The following is a 15,686-nucleotide window of genomic DNA, read 5'->3' as shown; positions in this document are numbered from 1 at the left end:
GCAGAAGGAGTAAATGACAGAGGTGACAATGGAAAAGGTGTTCCCACTGTGTCACTGGGCTTCCACAGATGTACCAGGTGTAGAGGCTGGACTGGGACTAGACTACCTTGTGGAGGCTCAGCCGTACTGTAGACGGTCTGAGAAAAGCACTGGTGGGTTTAGTTCTGCTCTACAGGCTGAGGTGTGTTGTTGGCTGGGTGGGTGCCCCAATAGAAATATAATTATATTGGAATTTGAGTAATTATATTTCTATGTGTGGCCCCTTGACTGAGGATAGTTATTACAGCTACACATCCTGGTTCTGTCTGTCTGGCCATGAGACTCTCCACTTAGCAGAGGGTAAATAGAATATAAAGTCAAGTACTCTAACTCACCTCCTGAACTTGACACATGTCCAACACCTCATGAAGACAAAGCCATAGAGATGAATCAACATTTATCAAGATGTATCTTCCGCTAACAGCACATGTCAGAGTGTGATGCCTGGGCCCCAGAGTTGGATGGATAAGGATTGGGGGACAAAGGGAAAGAAGGGGTGAGGTGGAGGGATACAGAGACAGGGGGGAAGAGTTTTGTCAATCCCTTATATACTGACACATCAAATATGGACAAACACAGCAGATACAGACACACTCCCTGATGCAGATGTACAACAAAAAGAACCATGAGTTTCAACATCCCAAACAGGACCAAATTAGTCACCTGTTACATGGCAATGAACAGAACCCCTTGAACTGTCAAAACAACTGTCCAACATTATCTTACCATGCCCAGTTGCCATTGGCTGTTAAATGACAGTAGAGGGCCTATATCATGCTAATAACCTATTAGTGTGATTGGCTAAAAACTAAAAAGGAGCTACCTTATTGGTTCTTGTGGTTAAGTGCATCAGGAAGTGTCACAACATGTTATGTGGATATTTGACATTTGAGTGCTCCAACAGACTATGCTATCATTAAGTAAGTAGGTACACTATGGAGTGTGCGCAGTAAGTTCATGTAGTGAAATGGTATGCTTGAGAAGATAGAACAACAGGAACATTAAAAGAGTGTGTGAGATGTATGTAGGAGTCGAAATGCTGAAGCACTGTTGCCTAGTAGTGCACAATACCCTTTAAGTTCCACCTAAAGTGTTGTGGTTAAAATGGGTCTACAGTAGGTCTAACGACTAATGTCTAATGTCTATGGACATTCTAGTGGCCTACAGAACTGTTATCAGACCCACTGTAAACCAGTCACTACCCATACGAGCTCATTGAGTTGAAGAGCTACTAATGTATCTATCTACAAAGCTGCCAGAAGCCTCACCAAAGTGACAACCCTACCTCATGGGGACCGAACGTGTGAGGCTTCAAGTTTCGGGAATGCTTAAGGTAGGTGTATGATGCAGTCGTTCTTGGGATGGTTTTCGCAGGCAACAGTTAACCTAACAGAGACTCGACGGTCCACCTCAGACATGACAGTTTGAAATATTACACTCCACTGTACTATGTTGCACTGTACTAAGAAGCTAATTGAACTAAGTCTACATTAGAATTGGTAGGCTGCTAGTTAAGTCACCCTTGAATTGGGCACCCTAAAGAGACTACACAACCATATTTTACAACCATGAATGGACCATGAGTTCGGCCACACTGAACACCAGACAAGAGATTGTAATGCAGGAAGAAGTTGGGTCAGGGTTGGGTCAGGGTTGTGGAAGGGGGGGGAATAATGGTGGAATAGTACTGGACAGTAAAACGAGTTCATTCTTTCTTTCTCTCGCTCTCTCTCTTACTCTCTCTCTATTTTCATTCACAGCAGTTTACTTGTGAATCTGCAAATCTTTGGGCGAAAGTGTATACGTGTGCGTTCAGCGTTCCTGCAGTTGATTGTGCATGGATCACTTCTGTGGGGTTATAGAGAGAGGGAGAGATGGAGAGAGGGATAAAGGGCTATTAGAATGGCACTTGTAGAGTGCAGAAGGAGGGGGAGTGGGGGGTTGTGTTGTAAATAGCTATAAGGGCCTGTAGGATTAATCATAATCTCATTTTAATCGCTAATCCATGAGATAAAAAGCACGGCTAATTTCATCATCATTTGGTTAATCCCTGGGGTAAACATTTTTTTTCTCTTTGTCAAAAAATATCTCTTCAATTTCGATCACTTTCTCAAATAAATATATATCTCTCTGGCTTTACGATAAGCTGCTGCTAATGTACTCTTGTTTGTTCTGTGGCAGATTCCACACTGGTTTCATAACAGTACTGTGGACCGTTGAAATGAAACCATTTTGGCTGTCGGTCCCTGATGTTTTTTCCCCCAGATCTGTTTCCCTGTGACCAAAAGCCTTTCTCATTAGTGGAGTGCGACTGGAGAGACTAGAGGAGCCTCCACAGAGTAGCCTGCTGCGCTAATGCTAATCAGAGCTGTGGGATACTAGTGGCCAGGAAACTATACAGAGGAGCATCTCCATGACAGCAAGCAGTGTTTTAACAGGCGAGGGAAAGGGAAAGGGGCCTAGCTAGCTTCTTCTGGTGAAAATGCCACAGGACTGAAATAGAATAGGACTTTTCATTTGAAGTGAGGTTTTAGACCTGTCAGTGTGTACGCAAGAGGACTAAAATTGGGCTAATTTGGATTTAAACTGTGTGCTGCTATCTTTTTAGCATGCAGGCCTGTTACGGGCTAAATTACCATGACCATAGTATCCATTTTCTGTTACCCAGCAGGCTTTGCTGCAGTGGAAGCCGTAGAAACGGCTACAACCAGAAGTGAACGTCTACTAGAACATAAGAGTGCTTGAAGAGTTTTCATGTTTTTGAACCTATTTGAAGTGCCAGTGAAGTGCATGGTGTATTTGCATTGAGTTTTTTTGAGTTTGAGTGTTTGTTTTTACATCATTCAGCTCTATGATCCCAAATGAATGTGATTTGTGTGGTTCGTAAAGAAAATAAAATGTCAGAAACAAAACTAAAACAAATACATTATTGCCAGCTAAAGTTAGACAGATTATAAGCTCCCCTAAAGTGAATGAATCAACCAACATACCGTACAATCCCAGTCTCCCACACTGTTAGTTTCAAACCAGTCTACTGGTAGTAGTATTCTTTCTCACAATGCAGATTAGATTCACAATGTACCCTAAGGATGTGCCGTGCTATAGCTCGCATTGGGACACACACAGACATACCATTGCAATTCCGGCAAAAAGTGCCACAAACAAACCCCATATGATTGTACGTTGAAGGGGAGGGGGAGGGGGGGGGGGGCGTAATAGAAACAAATCCCCCTGCATTTCTCAAATTTTGGCATTACCTTGCATCATCCACCATGGCAATACAAAAATAATCACTGTAGCGTTAAAACAAAACAAAACAAGAAGAAATAAGTTCCAACTAAAAAGTGGATGCAAAACACAAAGATCATCTTAATCTCTTGTTTCACTTCGTCTTTTTGTTGCCGAGACACTGTGTTTGTGTTTGTAGAGAAAGAGCTGCTGCTGCGCCAGTGGTGCCAATAGGCCTGGTGTGGAGGCGGTCCACTTCCCAGATACCGGTGTGTTCTGTTCCAGACCCTGCCTGGCTCCAGGGTAGTTCCATGCTGGACGTTTTTGGTATTGATTGTTCGGAGCTCCACCGGCCCACCTGAGGGCAGCTCTGGGATCGTCTGCGAGATTCTGGCATGGCTGATACATAAACGTTACTATAGAGACAGTAATGGCATCTTCTCTGATAAAGCAGCCATTACAACTGGTGTGAGGAGGCCAGAGTGGGTGTGTATGCGAGAGGGGAAGGAAGTGGTACAGTAATAGTGACAGTATTAGTGATAGTGGTGTTGGTATTAATGCCCTGATTACAAGGCTATGTAGGACTTCATAGATCTGGGGCATACAGGTGAGGAATCTGGTCCCATGGTGTAGAAGCTGATTGTTAACATACAGAGACTGAGAGACCTAGGCCTGATTTGTGGTGATTGATTGAACATGAGAACAAGCTTGTTTTCTCATTTCAAAGCCATTACCTCCAGCGGAATAAGATAGTCTTTTACAAAACAACAATTGCAAAAAATCTTACAGAGAAAAATTTGGAGCAGAACAAATAATTCCGGGAAGCGATCTGAGTGTGTGTGTGAGAGGCTGCCATGCAGTGTTTCGTTTTCCAACTCTGTTCATTAACTAAATCATTATTTGAGTCTTATCTCAAAGTGGAGCCATGAGCAAAGAAACTGTTCTGTGTGTCGTTGTATTTGTGTCTGTATGGTGTGAGTGTGTGAGAGACAGATTTTTACATTTTTTATTCAGTATTTTTATGCAGGTTTTTTTTCTCCTTTGTATTCTTTTTTTCAGTTTTTGTTGTATACTTTATGAAAAAAAAGCACAGATAACATTGAAAAAGTCAGTGCAGACAATGGATACGAAACAGGCAAGTCTCTCTGGGCTGATGTTGTCCTTTCTACTACCCAGAGAGTTGGGTGTCTTTAGTCCCAGGTTCATGTTCAGTAGCCTATCAAGTTCCTAGTCTCCCAAATAGGGTGTGTGGTCACAGCAGACCAGCCTCCCAGGCCCCTCCCCCGCCATACTGGAGGAGGTAGGGGGTTCCAAGGTGTATTTCCAGAATCCACACAAACAAAGCAAAAATACCATTTCCAGTTTTATGTTGTGTTTTGGCCCTGGTTTGGTGCGGATGCCTCGAAGGTCACGCCAAGGTTTGCTTTTAGTATCACACAGGAGAAACACAGAGTGGAAAACAGAGGTCCTTCTCTTTCATTTCAGGCCAACAATACAAATCCTTTTTCTTTCAGAGTTTCTTGTGATTTCTATTTTTTTTTTTTTTTATCTCCTTAACTGTCAGTGCTAAATAGCAGGTACTGAGTTTAGCCTGTGTTTACGGGCCGGGGTGCGTTCGTTCGATGTTCCTCCCTTCCTGCCATATGTGCACATTCTTTCTCGTTTGTACTTAAAATGTTTTAGTTTTTTTCATTCAGTGAATTTTTAAGAAATTTCAGCTGAAAGAAAACAGACCATCATTCTTAATAATAATAGTAATAATTAATTGTCTTTAAAAAACAAAGGCAAGAAAGTGTCGCTGCGCATTTGTTAGTTGTTGCCTGTGAGGTGGCAGGAGTGAAGCTGAGCGAGAAGAGCAGAGCGCCTCCTACAGGAGAGCCTGAGAGATCCACAGCAAGGTGCCTGTGGGTCACAGAGCTCACTCTCTGGAAGTGTCAGACCCTACTCCCACAGACAGGCGGCGCCACTGGCGGATTGCCCACTAGTTCCATTGGTCTCCCTCGTCTCGCTATTTTGGCATTGTTGTTATTTCACACGGTATAGCTTGCTGAGGGTTGACATATAGCTGCAGTTTGTGGGTTCCTATACAAGAGACACAAATTGGGATGGGGTTGGGAAACAGCACACCAGAATAAAATGGCCAATAGTTATTGTTGGTTTGTGTGGCCCATTGTTACTTCTGCAAGTCACGGACGTTTGGCGTGTCAAAGGAAAGCAGTTCATAATTCTGGGTGAACCATTTCCTTTCCCAAGTTGCTCCATAGTTTAAATGTACAGAAAAGAAACATTGGAGTGTAAATGGGTCGTAACTGGATCAGCGGATTGGTTTGGCAGTGTGTGAGTTCCCAACCCTGACTGGACAAGGCATGGCTAATCGGATGACACGATGAAAGAGAATTGGTTGTAGACTGTTGAGTAGAAGTGTGAATCATGGAAGTGTGAATAAAAAAACAAGCTGCTCCTCGACTCTTTCACTCCATCACTCCATCCGTCCTCGCCGACCAGCCGTCTGTCTGGAGTCGTGGCGTCCGTCTATCCAGCGTGTCATCTCCCATAGTGCTTTGCTCCTGGTGTCAGGTCTTAGGTGGGTCTCTGAGGGCAGGGTCAGCCTCTGGATGGTGAGAGCCGAAGCTGCTGTGTGGGTCGTCTTCCATCCTGCTTACTTATTCTCTCCTTCTATCTCTCCTTCTCCCTCTCTTCTTCCTCGCTCTCCTCCTCCTGCTCCCTTAGATGTGCCTCTTCATGTGCAGGGCCAAGTGGTCTGACCTGGAGAAACACCTGGAGAGAAGGAAAAAAAGAGAGGTTGTCAAAATCTACTCAATAACAGTTGGCATGTTAAAGGCATGTCACGTGCAACCAAAGGACAAAAAACTCTAGACCACATTTACTCCACATACAGAGACTCATACAAAGCTCTCCCCCGCCCTCCATTTGGCAAATCTGACCATAATTATATCCTCCTGATTCCTGCTTACAAGCAAAAACTAAAGCAAGAAGTACCAGTGACTCACTCAATAAGGAAGTGGTCAGACGACACAGATGCTAAGCTAAGACTGTTTTGCTTGCACAGACTGGAATATGTTCTGGGATTCTTCTGATGGCATTGAGGAGTATATCTCATCAGTTACTGGCTTCATCAATATGTGCATCGATGATGTCGTCCCCATAGTGACCATATGTACACACCCCAACCAGAAACCACGGATTAGAGGCCACATCCGCACTGAGCTAAAGGGTAGAGCTGCTGCTTTCAAGGGGCTGGACTCTAACCCGGATGCTTATAAGAAATCCTGCTATACCTTCCTGACGAACCATCAAACAGGCAAAGCATCCATTCAGGACTAAGATCGAATCGTACTACACTGGGTCCGATGCTCGTCGGATGTGGCAGGTCTTGCACATTATTACGGACTACAAAGGGAAGAACAGCAATGAGCTGCCCAGTGACATGAGTCTACCAGATGAGCTAAATAACTTCTATGCTCGCTTCGAGGCAAGCAACACTGAAGCATGCATGAGAGCATCAGCTGCTCCGGTTGACTGTGTGATCACTCTCTCCGTAACCAATGTGAGTAAGACCTTTAAACAGGTCAACATTCACAAGGCCGCAGGGCGTGTATTCCGAGCATGCGCTGACCAACTGGTAAGTCTCTTCACTAACATTTTCAACATGTCCCTGACTGAGTCTGTAATACCTACATGTTCCAAGCAGACCACCATAGTTCCTGTGCCCAAGAACACAAAAGTAATCTGCCTAAATGACTACCAACCCGTAGCACTCACGTCTATAGCCATGAAGTGCTTTGAAAGGCTGGTCATGGCTCACATCAACACCATTATCCCAGAAACCCTAGACCAACTCCAATTTACATACTGCCCCAACAGATCCACAGATGATGCCATCTCTGTTGCACTCCACACTGCCCTTTCCCACCTGGCCAAAAGAAACACCTATGTGAGAATGCTATTAATTTACCCAAATTCCTTGGTGTCCACATCACCAACAAACTAACATGGTCCAAACACACCAAGACAGTCATGAAGAGGGCACAGCAAAGCTTATTCCCCCTCAGGAGACTGAAAAGATTTACCATGGGTCCTCAGATCCTCAAAAGGTTCTACAGCTGCACCATCAAGAGCATCCTGACCGGTTGCATCACAGCCTGATATGGTAACTGCTCGGCCTCCGACGGCAAAAGACTGTTCTCTCTGCTACCGCACTGCAAGTGGTACCGGAACACCAAGTCTAGGTCCAAAAGGCTTCTTAACAGCTTCTACTCCCAAGCCATAAGACTCCTGAACAGCTAATCAAATGGGTACCCGGACTACCCCCACCCCCATTTTTACGCTGCTACTCTCTGTTTATTATGTATGCATAGTCGCGTTTACCTCTACCTACATGTACATATTACCTCAATTACCTCGACTAATCTGTGACCCCGCACATTGACTCTGTACCGGTACCCCCTGTATATAGCCTCGCTACTGTTATTTTATTGTTGCTCCTTCATTTTTTCTTATTTTTCTATTTGTCTCATTTTATTTTAAATGTTTTAATTACATTTTTTTTTTTTTTTTCCTTCAGTTTATTTTAGTAAATACTTTCTTAACACTTTTGTTCTTAAAACTGCATTGTTGGTTAAGCGCTTTGTAAGAAAGCATTTCACTGTAAAGTCTCCTCCACCTGTTGTATTCGGCACATGTGACAAATCAAATTTGATTTGACTTTGATCAAGACAGTAGGTACAAATGGTTACGCATTCAGAAAGGTAGTCGGGAGGCATGACTGATCTGTGCCTTTAGCTAGATGGATGCCCAGATTTGAAACAGTACAGGACATCCAGATGTTGGCTGGAGAACTGTTGAGGTTGGAATGGACACTCCGATAATCTCTGTAGAAATCAGTGATATGTTACCATGCTAGAACAGACCGTGCTCTTCTGCTGCTGATCCGAAATGACAAACCCTTGCAGAGGTGTATATGAAACAGAAAGGAATGTGGGTAATAATCCGTGTTTAGTGATTCTAGATCAGCAGCTAGTGTGTGTGTGAGAAAACAAGGCTCTGTGTAAAACGGACGGAGTGAGGATCAGACACACAATGACAGAAAAACAACATTTGTCCCTTAAAAATACAAAATAATAAATGACATCTCGCTTCATTTTTCTCACATTAGCGACTGAACGTTATAAAATGAGGACATGCCAAATCAGCATCCGGATTGCTCGTTTATTAAAGAGCATGAGCGATAATTCTCCAAAACGCAGCCGCAAATCAAGATCCCTGACTTATGCAGTTCTGCGACTTACACCACAGCTAGAGGTGAAATACTATCGCAGAAACCCAAGCCCTTATTAGTTATGCAGCGTTTGAGTCATGGCAGAAGAGGAGGGTGGAGGGAGCAACGGCCCGTAGGCCTGTTTCGGGAACTAATCGATTAAACTCACTGGTTACTGCTACTGTTGAGGGTGATACATAACAGCAGACAGGGAGAATATACGCCACATGTCCTTTAAGGGTCGATTATCGTATTACACTCATGCAAAGCAATAAAATGAATCACAACAGATGTGAATAAAGCAAGCTGGAAAACAAAATGTGGGAGAGTGAACTGAGGAAGGAAAAATTATATTTGCCGACGGCTGTATCCATTATTAATTTGTCCACAGACAGCTCTACAATGTAAATCCAAAGGAGGTGTCTCTCTCTCCAGACAAGACTAGGAAACGTTATTTCTCCAGCTAGCCGTGGTGTATACAGGTGGTGGAAGAACACAACACAAGATTTGGTTATGAAAGAGAAAGCTGCACTTCAGTCCTCCTCTCTCTCGCTTTCTGTCCACCTCGTCTATACCTTTCCATCAACCATTATAAGTGACACTTTGGGATCATAGGGCAGACCAGACGCAGGTTGCAATTCAAGACTTCTGGCAAAATCTCTTTCATTTAATGTCTTCTCTTTTTCAACATCTCTCTCCTTCCCTCACAACTTCCTGTATTAGCTCTCCCTTCTTCCCTTTGAACCGTCTATGTTGTACCTGTCTAGTCTATGTGTGTGTCTGCTAGAGAGGGCCAGTGGGGGCTGAGTAAGTTCCACTGGACAGATGGCCGTCCGAGTCACTGTCAGGGGCCGCCACACCAGCTGGTACGCCCCTGTCTCCCCCCTGCCGTACCCCTCCGCCCCTCTACCCCTCTGCCTCTCCCTGCAGGGGGTCCCAGCTTGATTAGGCAGGATTAATGACGTGCCTGTCTGTGAGTGTGTGCGCACACGATCATGTGTGTGTATGTGTGTGTGTGTGTGTGTATCAGAAAGGCTCAGAGAGAGGCTGAGAGCTCAACACACTGACTGTATTTACTGTTAAACTTCCTCCCATTCTGATGGTAATGTGGTAACACAGCAGTGAGTTCCTCCTGGCCCATCTACTGTAGCCAGGCGTTCCCTAAGGCGCCTGAACAGGCTGCCTCACAGAGGGGAGATCAACGTGCCTGTTTGATGGTCGTGTCACTCACAAAACGCTTCAAAGGCCTAGCAGAAGACTGGGTTGAGTTAACCTCTGTGTCAGCTTGCGTCCCAAATGGTGCCCTATTGCCTTTGTAGTGCACTCCTTTTGACCAGGGCCCATGGGGCTCTAGGCCAAAGTAGTGCACTATGGAGGGGATAGGGTGCCATTTGGGACTCAAACCCAGTCTACAGTTTGAATAAAACTGTTGACGACGACAGAAGAGAGGGACAGATACTGCATTATCGTCCATATTTATCTTATTCTGTTTCAGAGAATAATGTAAACAAGAAAATCATTTGGATGGGCTTTTAAGACGCGCTGATGGTTCAGCCTCAATCACTGGATGTGTCCAAAATGACACCATATTTCCTATAACGTGCACTACTTTTGACCAGAGTCCTATGGGCCCAGATCAAAAGTAATGTACTATATTGGGAATAGGGTGCCATTTGGGATGCACCCACTGTCATCTCATTCACACTCAATGTGTTGGTAGCCATTTTACAGCAGTGTCCCAGTGTGTGTGTGTGAAATACTACTAAGACATAATCAGCAGATGAGTTATAGGTATTGATCCAGCCAGCACCCCTACTGGTGTTCTTTATCACACACACACACACACACACACACACACACACACACACACACACACACACACACACACACACACACACACACACACACACACACACACACACACACACACACACACACACACACACACACACACTGCAGTGCTGCTCCTTGCATTTCCTTCCTTCCTTCCCTGCTTTAATTTATGTCTCTTCATTTCTGTGCCAGAGCCGTGTGTGTGGGAGTATTTGTGCGTGTGTGTGAATATACAGTGTGTGTGTGTGTGTGTGTTGTGTGTGTGTGTGTGTGTGTGTGTGTGTGTGTGTGATGTGTGTGTGTGTGTGTGTGTGTGTGTGTGAGTGTGTGTGTGCCAGCAGAACATGCATAATACACTCCAGTAAGATTAGTAGACTCCAGCAGTGTTCTTGAAGGGGTTAGGTTTAAAACCCAAACTAGAGGAACCAGGAGGGTCCAATTAGAGTCCCCTTGGGTCCGAGGAAGCACGTTTGAGTGTGTGTGTGTATGTGTGTGTTTGCAGTGGGCGTGTGTGTGAGAGAGAGAGAGTGAATGTTTGTGTGTGTGTGAACTGGTTGCTTTCCTGAATGGCTGGCTTAGCTCACATCCAAGAGGCTGGAGGCTGTGTGTGTCTAAAGTAGGCCTGGCATCTGGACCTGTCAATTATCCTAACAATAGCAGGCCCGATCCAAATAGCCCCATTGTTAGCCAATAGCCAGGATACATTCTGGTAATGAGTGTTGGAACACAGATTTGGTGATGCACTCCCCCTGGTTAGTCAGTGTTGTGGGCTTGATTGGGGCTATGGGGCATTATGCACAGTGGCTATGGCTGATGTGTTTAGGCTTATAGTGGGGTGGATTTGGGGAGTGTGTGTGTGTGTGTGTGTGTGTGTGTGTGTGTGTGTGTGTGTGTGTGTGTGTGTGTGTGTGTGTGTGTGTGTGTGTGTGTGTGGAGGAGGAGGAGGAAGGGAGGTGGTGGGCTTTGTAAAGCGGTCCCCTTCTGCAGGGGGATTGCAGCTTGCGTGTGGAAAAACAGGGGTATCTGTCCCAAATAGCACCCTATTCCCTGTACAGTGCACCACTTTTGACTAGGGCTCTGGTCAAAAGTAGTGCACTATAAAGGAATAGGGTGTCATTTGGGATTCAGACAGGGTGACGGCTTCCCGCTATTGTCACCTGACAGCTTATCACTCAGAGAGCTCCACGCTAATATACATGTGCCCTCACACACACACACACACACACACACACACACACACACACACACACACACACACACACACACACACACACACACACACACACACACACACACACACACACACACACACACACACATACACACACACACTGCTGTCTTCAGACAAAGGGCTGCCTTTGTGTCTCCAGCAGGACAGAGGTCTGATAAGTGTCACACTGTGGTTGCTGTAAGAAAATTAAAGAGTGCCTCTGTATGCCCAAGCTGGTTTGTTTGGTTGATGTCGCGCTCTCTCTCTCTCTCTCTCTGTCTCTCTGTCTCTCTCTCTCTCTCAAGTAAATGTTTTATTCTATTACATAACCATCTCACTTTTAGAAGGCCACTATATTAATTTGTGATTTGAATGTGAGTGCCATCAGCAGCCTGGTTGGGGCTAGGGGGAGCAGGGGAGAGCGGCTTGTGAGAATGGCCTATTCACAGTCGTCATTTGGTAATGGGCATCACAGGACTGGCCTGTGACTGAGTTATTCAGCAGAGACTGGAGCAGAGCCTGTGCTAACTGCTAGCTGCCAGGGAGGAGAGGAGAGCCCGTCTGTAGACTAGAGTGCAGCTATGCACATGATGAAGACAGAGAGTGAGGGAGCGCTGCTACTGGGACTGGGGCTGTCCAAGGGGACATTACAGTAATGACTTTCATTTATGTAGCTAGTTTTTTTCTCCAACTCAAAGTACTTTGCATTCTATGGGAGTAATTCATCTCGTCTCTCCTTCCAACATCAATACTGTTCAATGTGAGAGATCGTTTGTTTGAACATACACGTGTGCATGTGATGGATCGTGCGAGAGCCACGTTGTCATATCTTCTCTACTGGGTCAGTGACGTGTGTGCTTGTGTGTGTATGTAATGGATGTGGTACTTACCTGTCGCAGTGGGTACACTTGAAGGGCTTGGCCCCGGTGTGTTTGCGGTAGTGCCTCGTCAGCTCGTCGCTCCGGGCGAAACGCCACTCACAGCCCTCCCAGGAGCACTTGTACGGTTTCTCACCTGACAAGACAGACAGACAGAGGGGGGAGGGGGAATGATTACTTTTTCAGTTACATTGACTTTCTGTTTTTTTGTGGTAGCAATAGTGGATACCATTAAGTTGCTCTTACAACACCTTTGTAGTTATACTGTAATGGAACATAATTGTGCAGTTGTCTAAATGACATGTAGGCTACTGATCAGTAAAGGGGTGTTGTCTGTATGATTGACACACCTGAGTGTGCTACATCATCACCCGTGTGAGATGAGATTCTCCCAACTCATTTGCTGGTGTTACCCAGTGTGCGATCCTACTAACTAGTTAATGTACCTGTGTTACCCAACCCAGGACTACACACCAAGGGTTTTGCATCAACCAATCATAGACTCCCAGAGCTCGCTAAACAAATTCTTTCAGAGATGCCGTGTTAATTCATAATCCTAAAACTAAAATCACCCGGAAAAATTAAACAGTTTTCTCCCCTCCCCTCCCCGCCCACGCCTCTCCTCTTCCCTTCTCCTCTTCCCCCTTGGACCCCCTGTGGAGAGATCTGAAATTCAAATGAAGTTTCTCTCCAGTTGAACAGATGGGAGAGGGAGATATCTATTGTTCACAAGCTGTAGTTTTATCTCCCTGATAGAAAGGCCCTCCGGCAGGGGGTTCTTTTACTTTTTGGGATGGGAAAGGGGGGGGGGGGTGTGTAGCGGGTTGCCGGGGGGTGGGTTCCCGTACCCTGAGGACCAGGTTGTGTTCGGATGGGCCTGGACCTGGCTGGTGGGAGGGGGCTGAGTTTAGGGGGAACCACCCGCCCCGGTGATGCCGAGCGCTGCTGCTCTGGTTGATTCAGTACTGGGAGTGGTAACGATAATTAGGGTCTTAATGGGAAGTAATACCGTACTTCCAGTCAGCCAGCTGCGACCGTCTTCCCATATCACCGTGTCCACCAATCTTCCTAACTAGACTAAAGTACCATTAGAGTGAAATCTAAGCGTCTCAAACAGTAGAGCAGCGGTAAGTCCACAGGCGACAGTGGAAGACAGAGGGTGCAGAGGGTGAGGATAACGGACGGTACCCGTAGGGTCAGAGAGGCTGTGCGTGGAGGGGTGAATGATGGGGATGGTACTCCACAGGACTTGTTGATTCAAGTCATTTATTCTGCTACAAAAAACCTGCTACAAGAAGTGTTGATTAGCAGAAGAATATCAGTGATTTCATGGGCAAAAGTATATTGGAGGTGACCCGAGCAGTAGACGGTAAAGGATGATGTGGTTTTGTTTGACATAATCTCAGAGCGATGTGGAATCTGCGGAGACCACGGTGATGCAACGGAAAGTAAAGGATGACGTGGCGGAGGAGGAGAGGACTGAATGATGTGAGATGATGCAACGCACCTCCCCTCATCGTCCATGTTGTAAGATGAGAGGGAAGAGAAAAGGCAAATGTTCTGTGAATGATACCTCCAATCCCGGTTTATTTCACATGATCTTTTCTTATTCTGTTTCCTTTTTTTCTTATTTGATCCATTGTCTGTGGTGAGATTGTGTGACAGATTGCAGGGCAGAAACACCTCAGGATCACTTGCTGTGCTTTTCTTTCCGTGTTTTGAATATTATTCAAATCAGCAGAGGGCATTTTGGGTAATGTATAATGACCCAGTACTGGCTGCTTTTAGAGAGAGAGTGTGCATCCAGAATGGCACCCTATTCCCTATATATTGTATACTTTTGATCAGAGCCCTATGCGTAGTGCACTATATAGGGAAAAGGGTGCTATTTCAGAGATAGCCAGGGAGAAGGCAACACCTCAGCACTGTATCAGCAAACACCACTTTACAGCCAGATTCCACTCAACACACTCCATATAACACTCTTCTACCTCTGGGGTGAACACATGAATGCAACACATTCTGAACATCTGTCTGCCTTTGCCCCTTGATACACTCATAAACATTTTGCCAAAAGACCTGAGGCTTTTTATTTGCTCATTCTCCCCCACTGTGTAAAACCTGTAGCAGATGACATCCCCAGACAGTGTTGCCTTGTCATGAGAGCCTGTTAGGCAGGCAGACAGACAGGGAGGGATGAAGGCAGGCAGGCAGACAGGCAGGGAGGCAGACAGTCAGGCAGGGATGGAGGCAGGCAGGCTGGCTTCAAGGACCACTCAGTCATTTTGGAGTCTTGAGGCCACAGGTGCAAGACAGCAAACATTTCACACCCCTTCCTCAGTAATTGGCCAAAGCTCCCCCTCCTCTCCACTACCATCAGCTCCTCCTCTTTGCATTAACCCCCCTCCCTCCCCCTCTCCAGACTTGACAGAATGAAGCAGGGTCGGCTTGGACCCACCATCAGGGCAACTACGCCAGCCAATTATAACTTGCCGAGGCGAGGATGCATGATGGAGTCGCCTAGCAACCGGCCGAGAGAGAGAGAGTTTGTGTGAGAGAGACAGAAAGAGAGCGAGTAAGACAGAGAGAGAGAGAGAGAGAGAGAGAGTTTGTGTGAGAGAGACAGAAAGAGAGAGAGTAAGACAGAGAGAGAGAGAGTTTGTGTGAGAGAGACAGAAAGAGAGAGAGTAAGACAGAGAGAGAGAGAGAGTTTGTGTAAGAGAGACAGAAAGAGAGAGTAAGACAGAGAGATAGAGAGAGAGTTTGTGTGAGAGAGACAGAAAGAGAGAGAGTAACACAGAGAGAGAGAGAGTTTGTGTGAGAGAGACAGAAAGAGAGAGAGAGAGAGGCGTGCAGCCTCCTGAATCCGCCAGTCATGGACACTCAGCGCCACCAGCCAATTATGGCTCTGCTCTGGATGAGTGTAATACAGTTGCCAGGCAACCCAAACCCCAAAAAAGGGAGCAGGTTGGGGTGGGTGGTAGCTTTTTTGGGGGGTGGGGGAGAGTGTATTTGGGGGTTGGGTGGTGTTAGGGGCAGGGGTAGTTGGAATGGGCAGCACTGTGTTAAAACAGGCTGAGACTGATACCAGGAGCTGCAAATAATCAGCCATTTACAAACTCTCCTCTCGCCTGTTCTGATATGGTTTCCTAGCAACGCACCCCCCCCCCCCACCTCATCACCCACCTCTCCCTCCCATCAGCATCACAGGTGCCTGTGT

At 45.9% G+C, this 15,686-nt stretch overlaps 1 protein-coding gene across 1 annotated transcript in view; it reads right to left on the bottom strand.

Annotated features, from left to right (window-relative positions):
- Positions 1–4,283: 4,283 nt before the first annotated feature.
- The window catches only part of LOC139400170 (Krueppel-like factor 7), a 67,314-nt gene continuing 55,911 nt past the window's right edge, over positions 4,284–15,686 (bottom strand). Inside the window, exons 3-4 of the mRNA XM_071145186.1 lie at positions 12,479–12,602; positions 4,284–6,045 (exon numbers count right to left, since the gene is read on the bottom strand). Of these exons, the coding sequence (XP_071001287.1) occupies positions 5,994–6,045; positions 12,479–12,602 (176 nt within the window). The 3' untranslated portion in view covers positions 4,284–5,993. The remainder of the gene's footprint in view (positions 6,046–12,478; positions 12,603–15,686) is intronic.

The sequence above is a fragment of the Oncorhynchus clarkii genome, chromosome 3 (assembly GCF_045791955.1).
Source record: "Oncorhynchus clarkii lewisi isolate Uvic-CL-2024 chromosome 3, UVic_Ocla_1.0, whole genome shotgun sequence".
Classification (NCBI taxonomy): Eukaryota; Metazoa; Chordata; class Actinopteri; order Salmoniformes; family Salmonidae; genus Oncorhynchus; species Oncorhynchus clarkii.
Note: the sequence above shows the minus strand (reverse complement) of the source record. Positions and strands in the feature narration are given on the sequence as shown.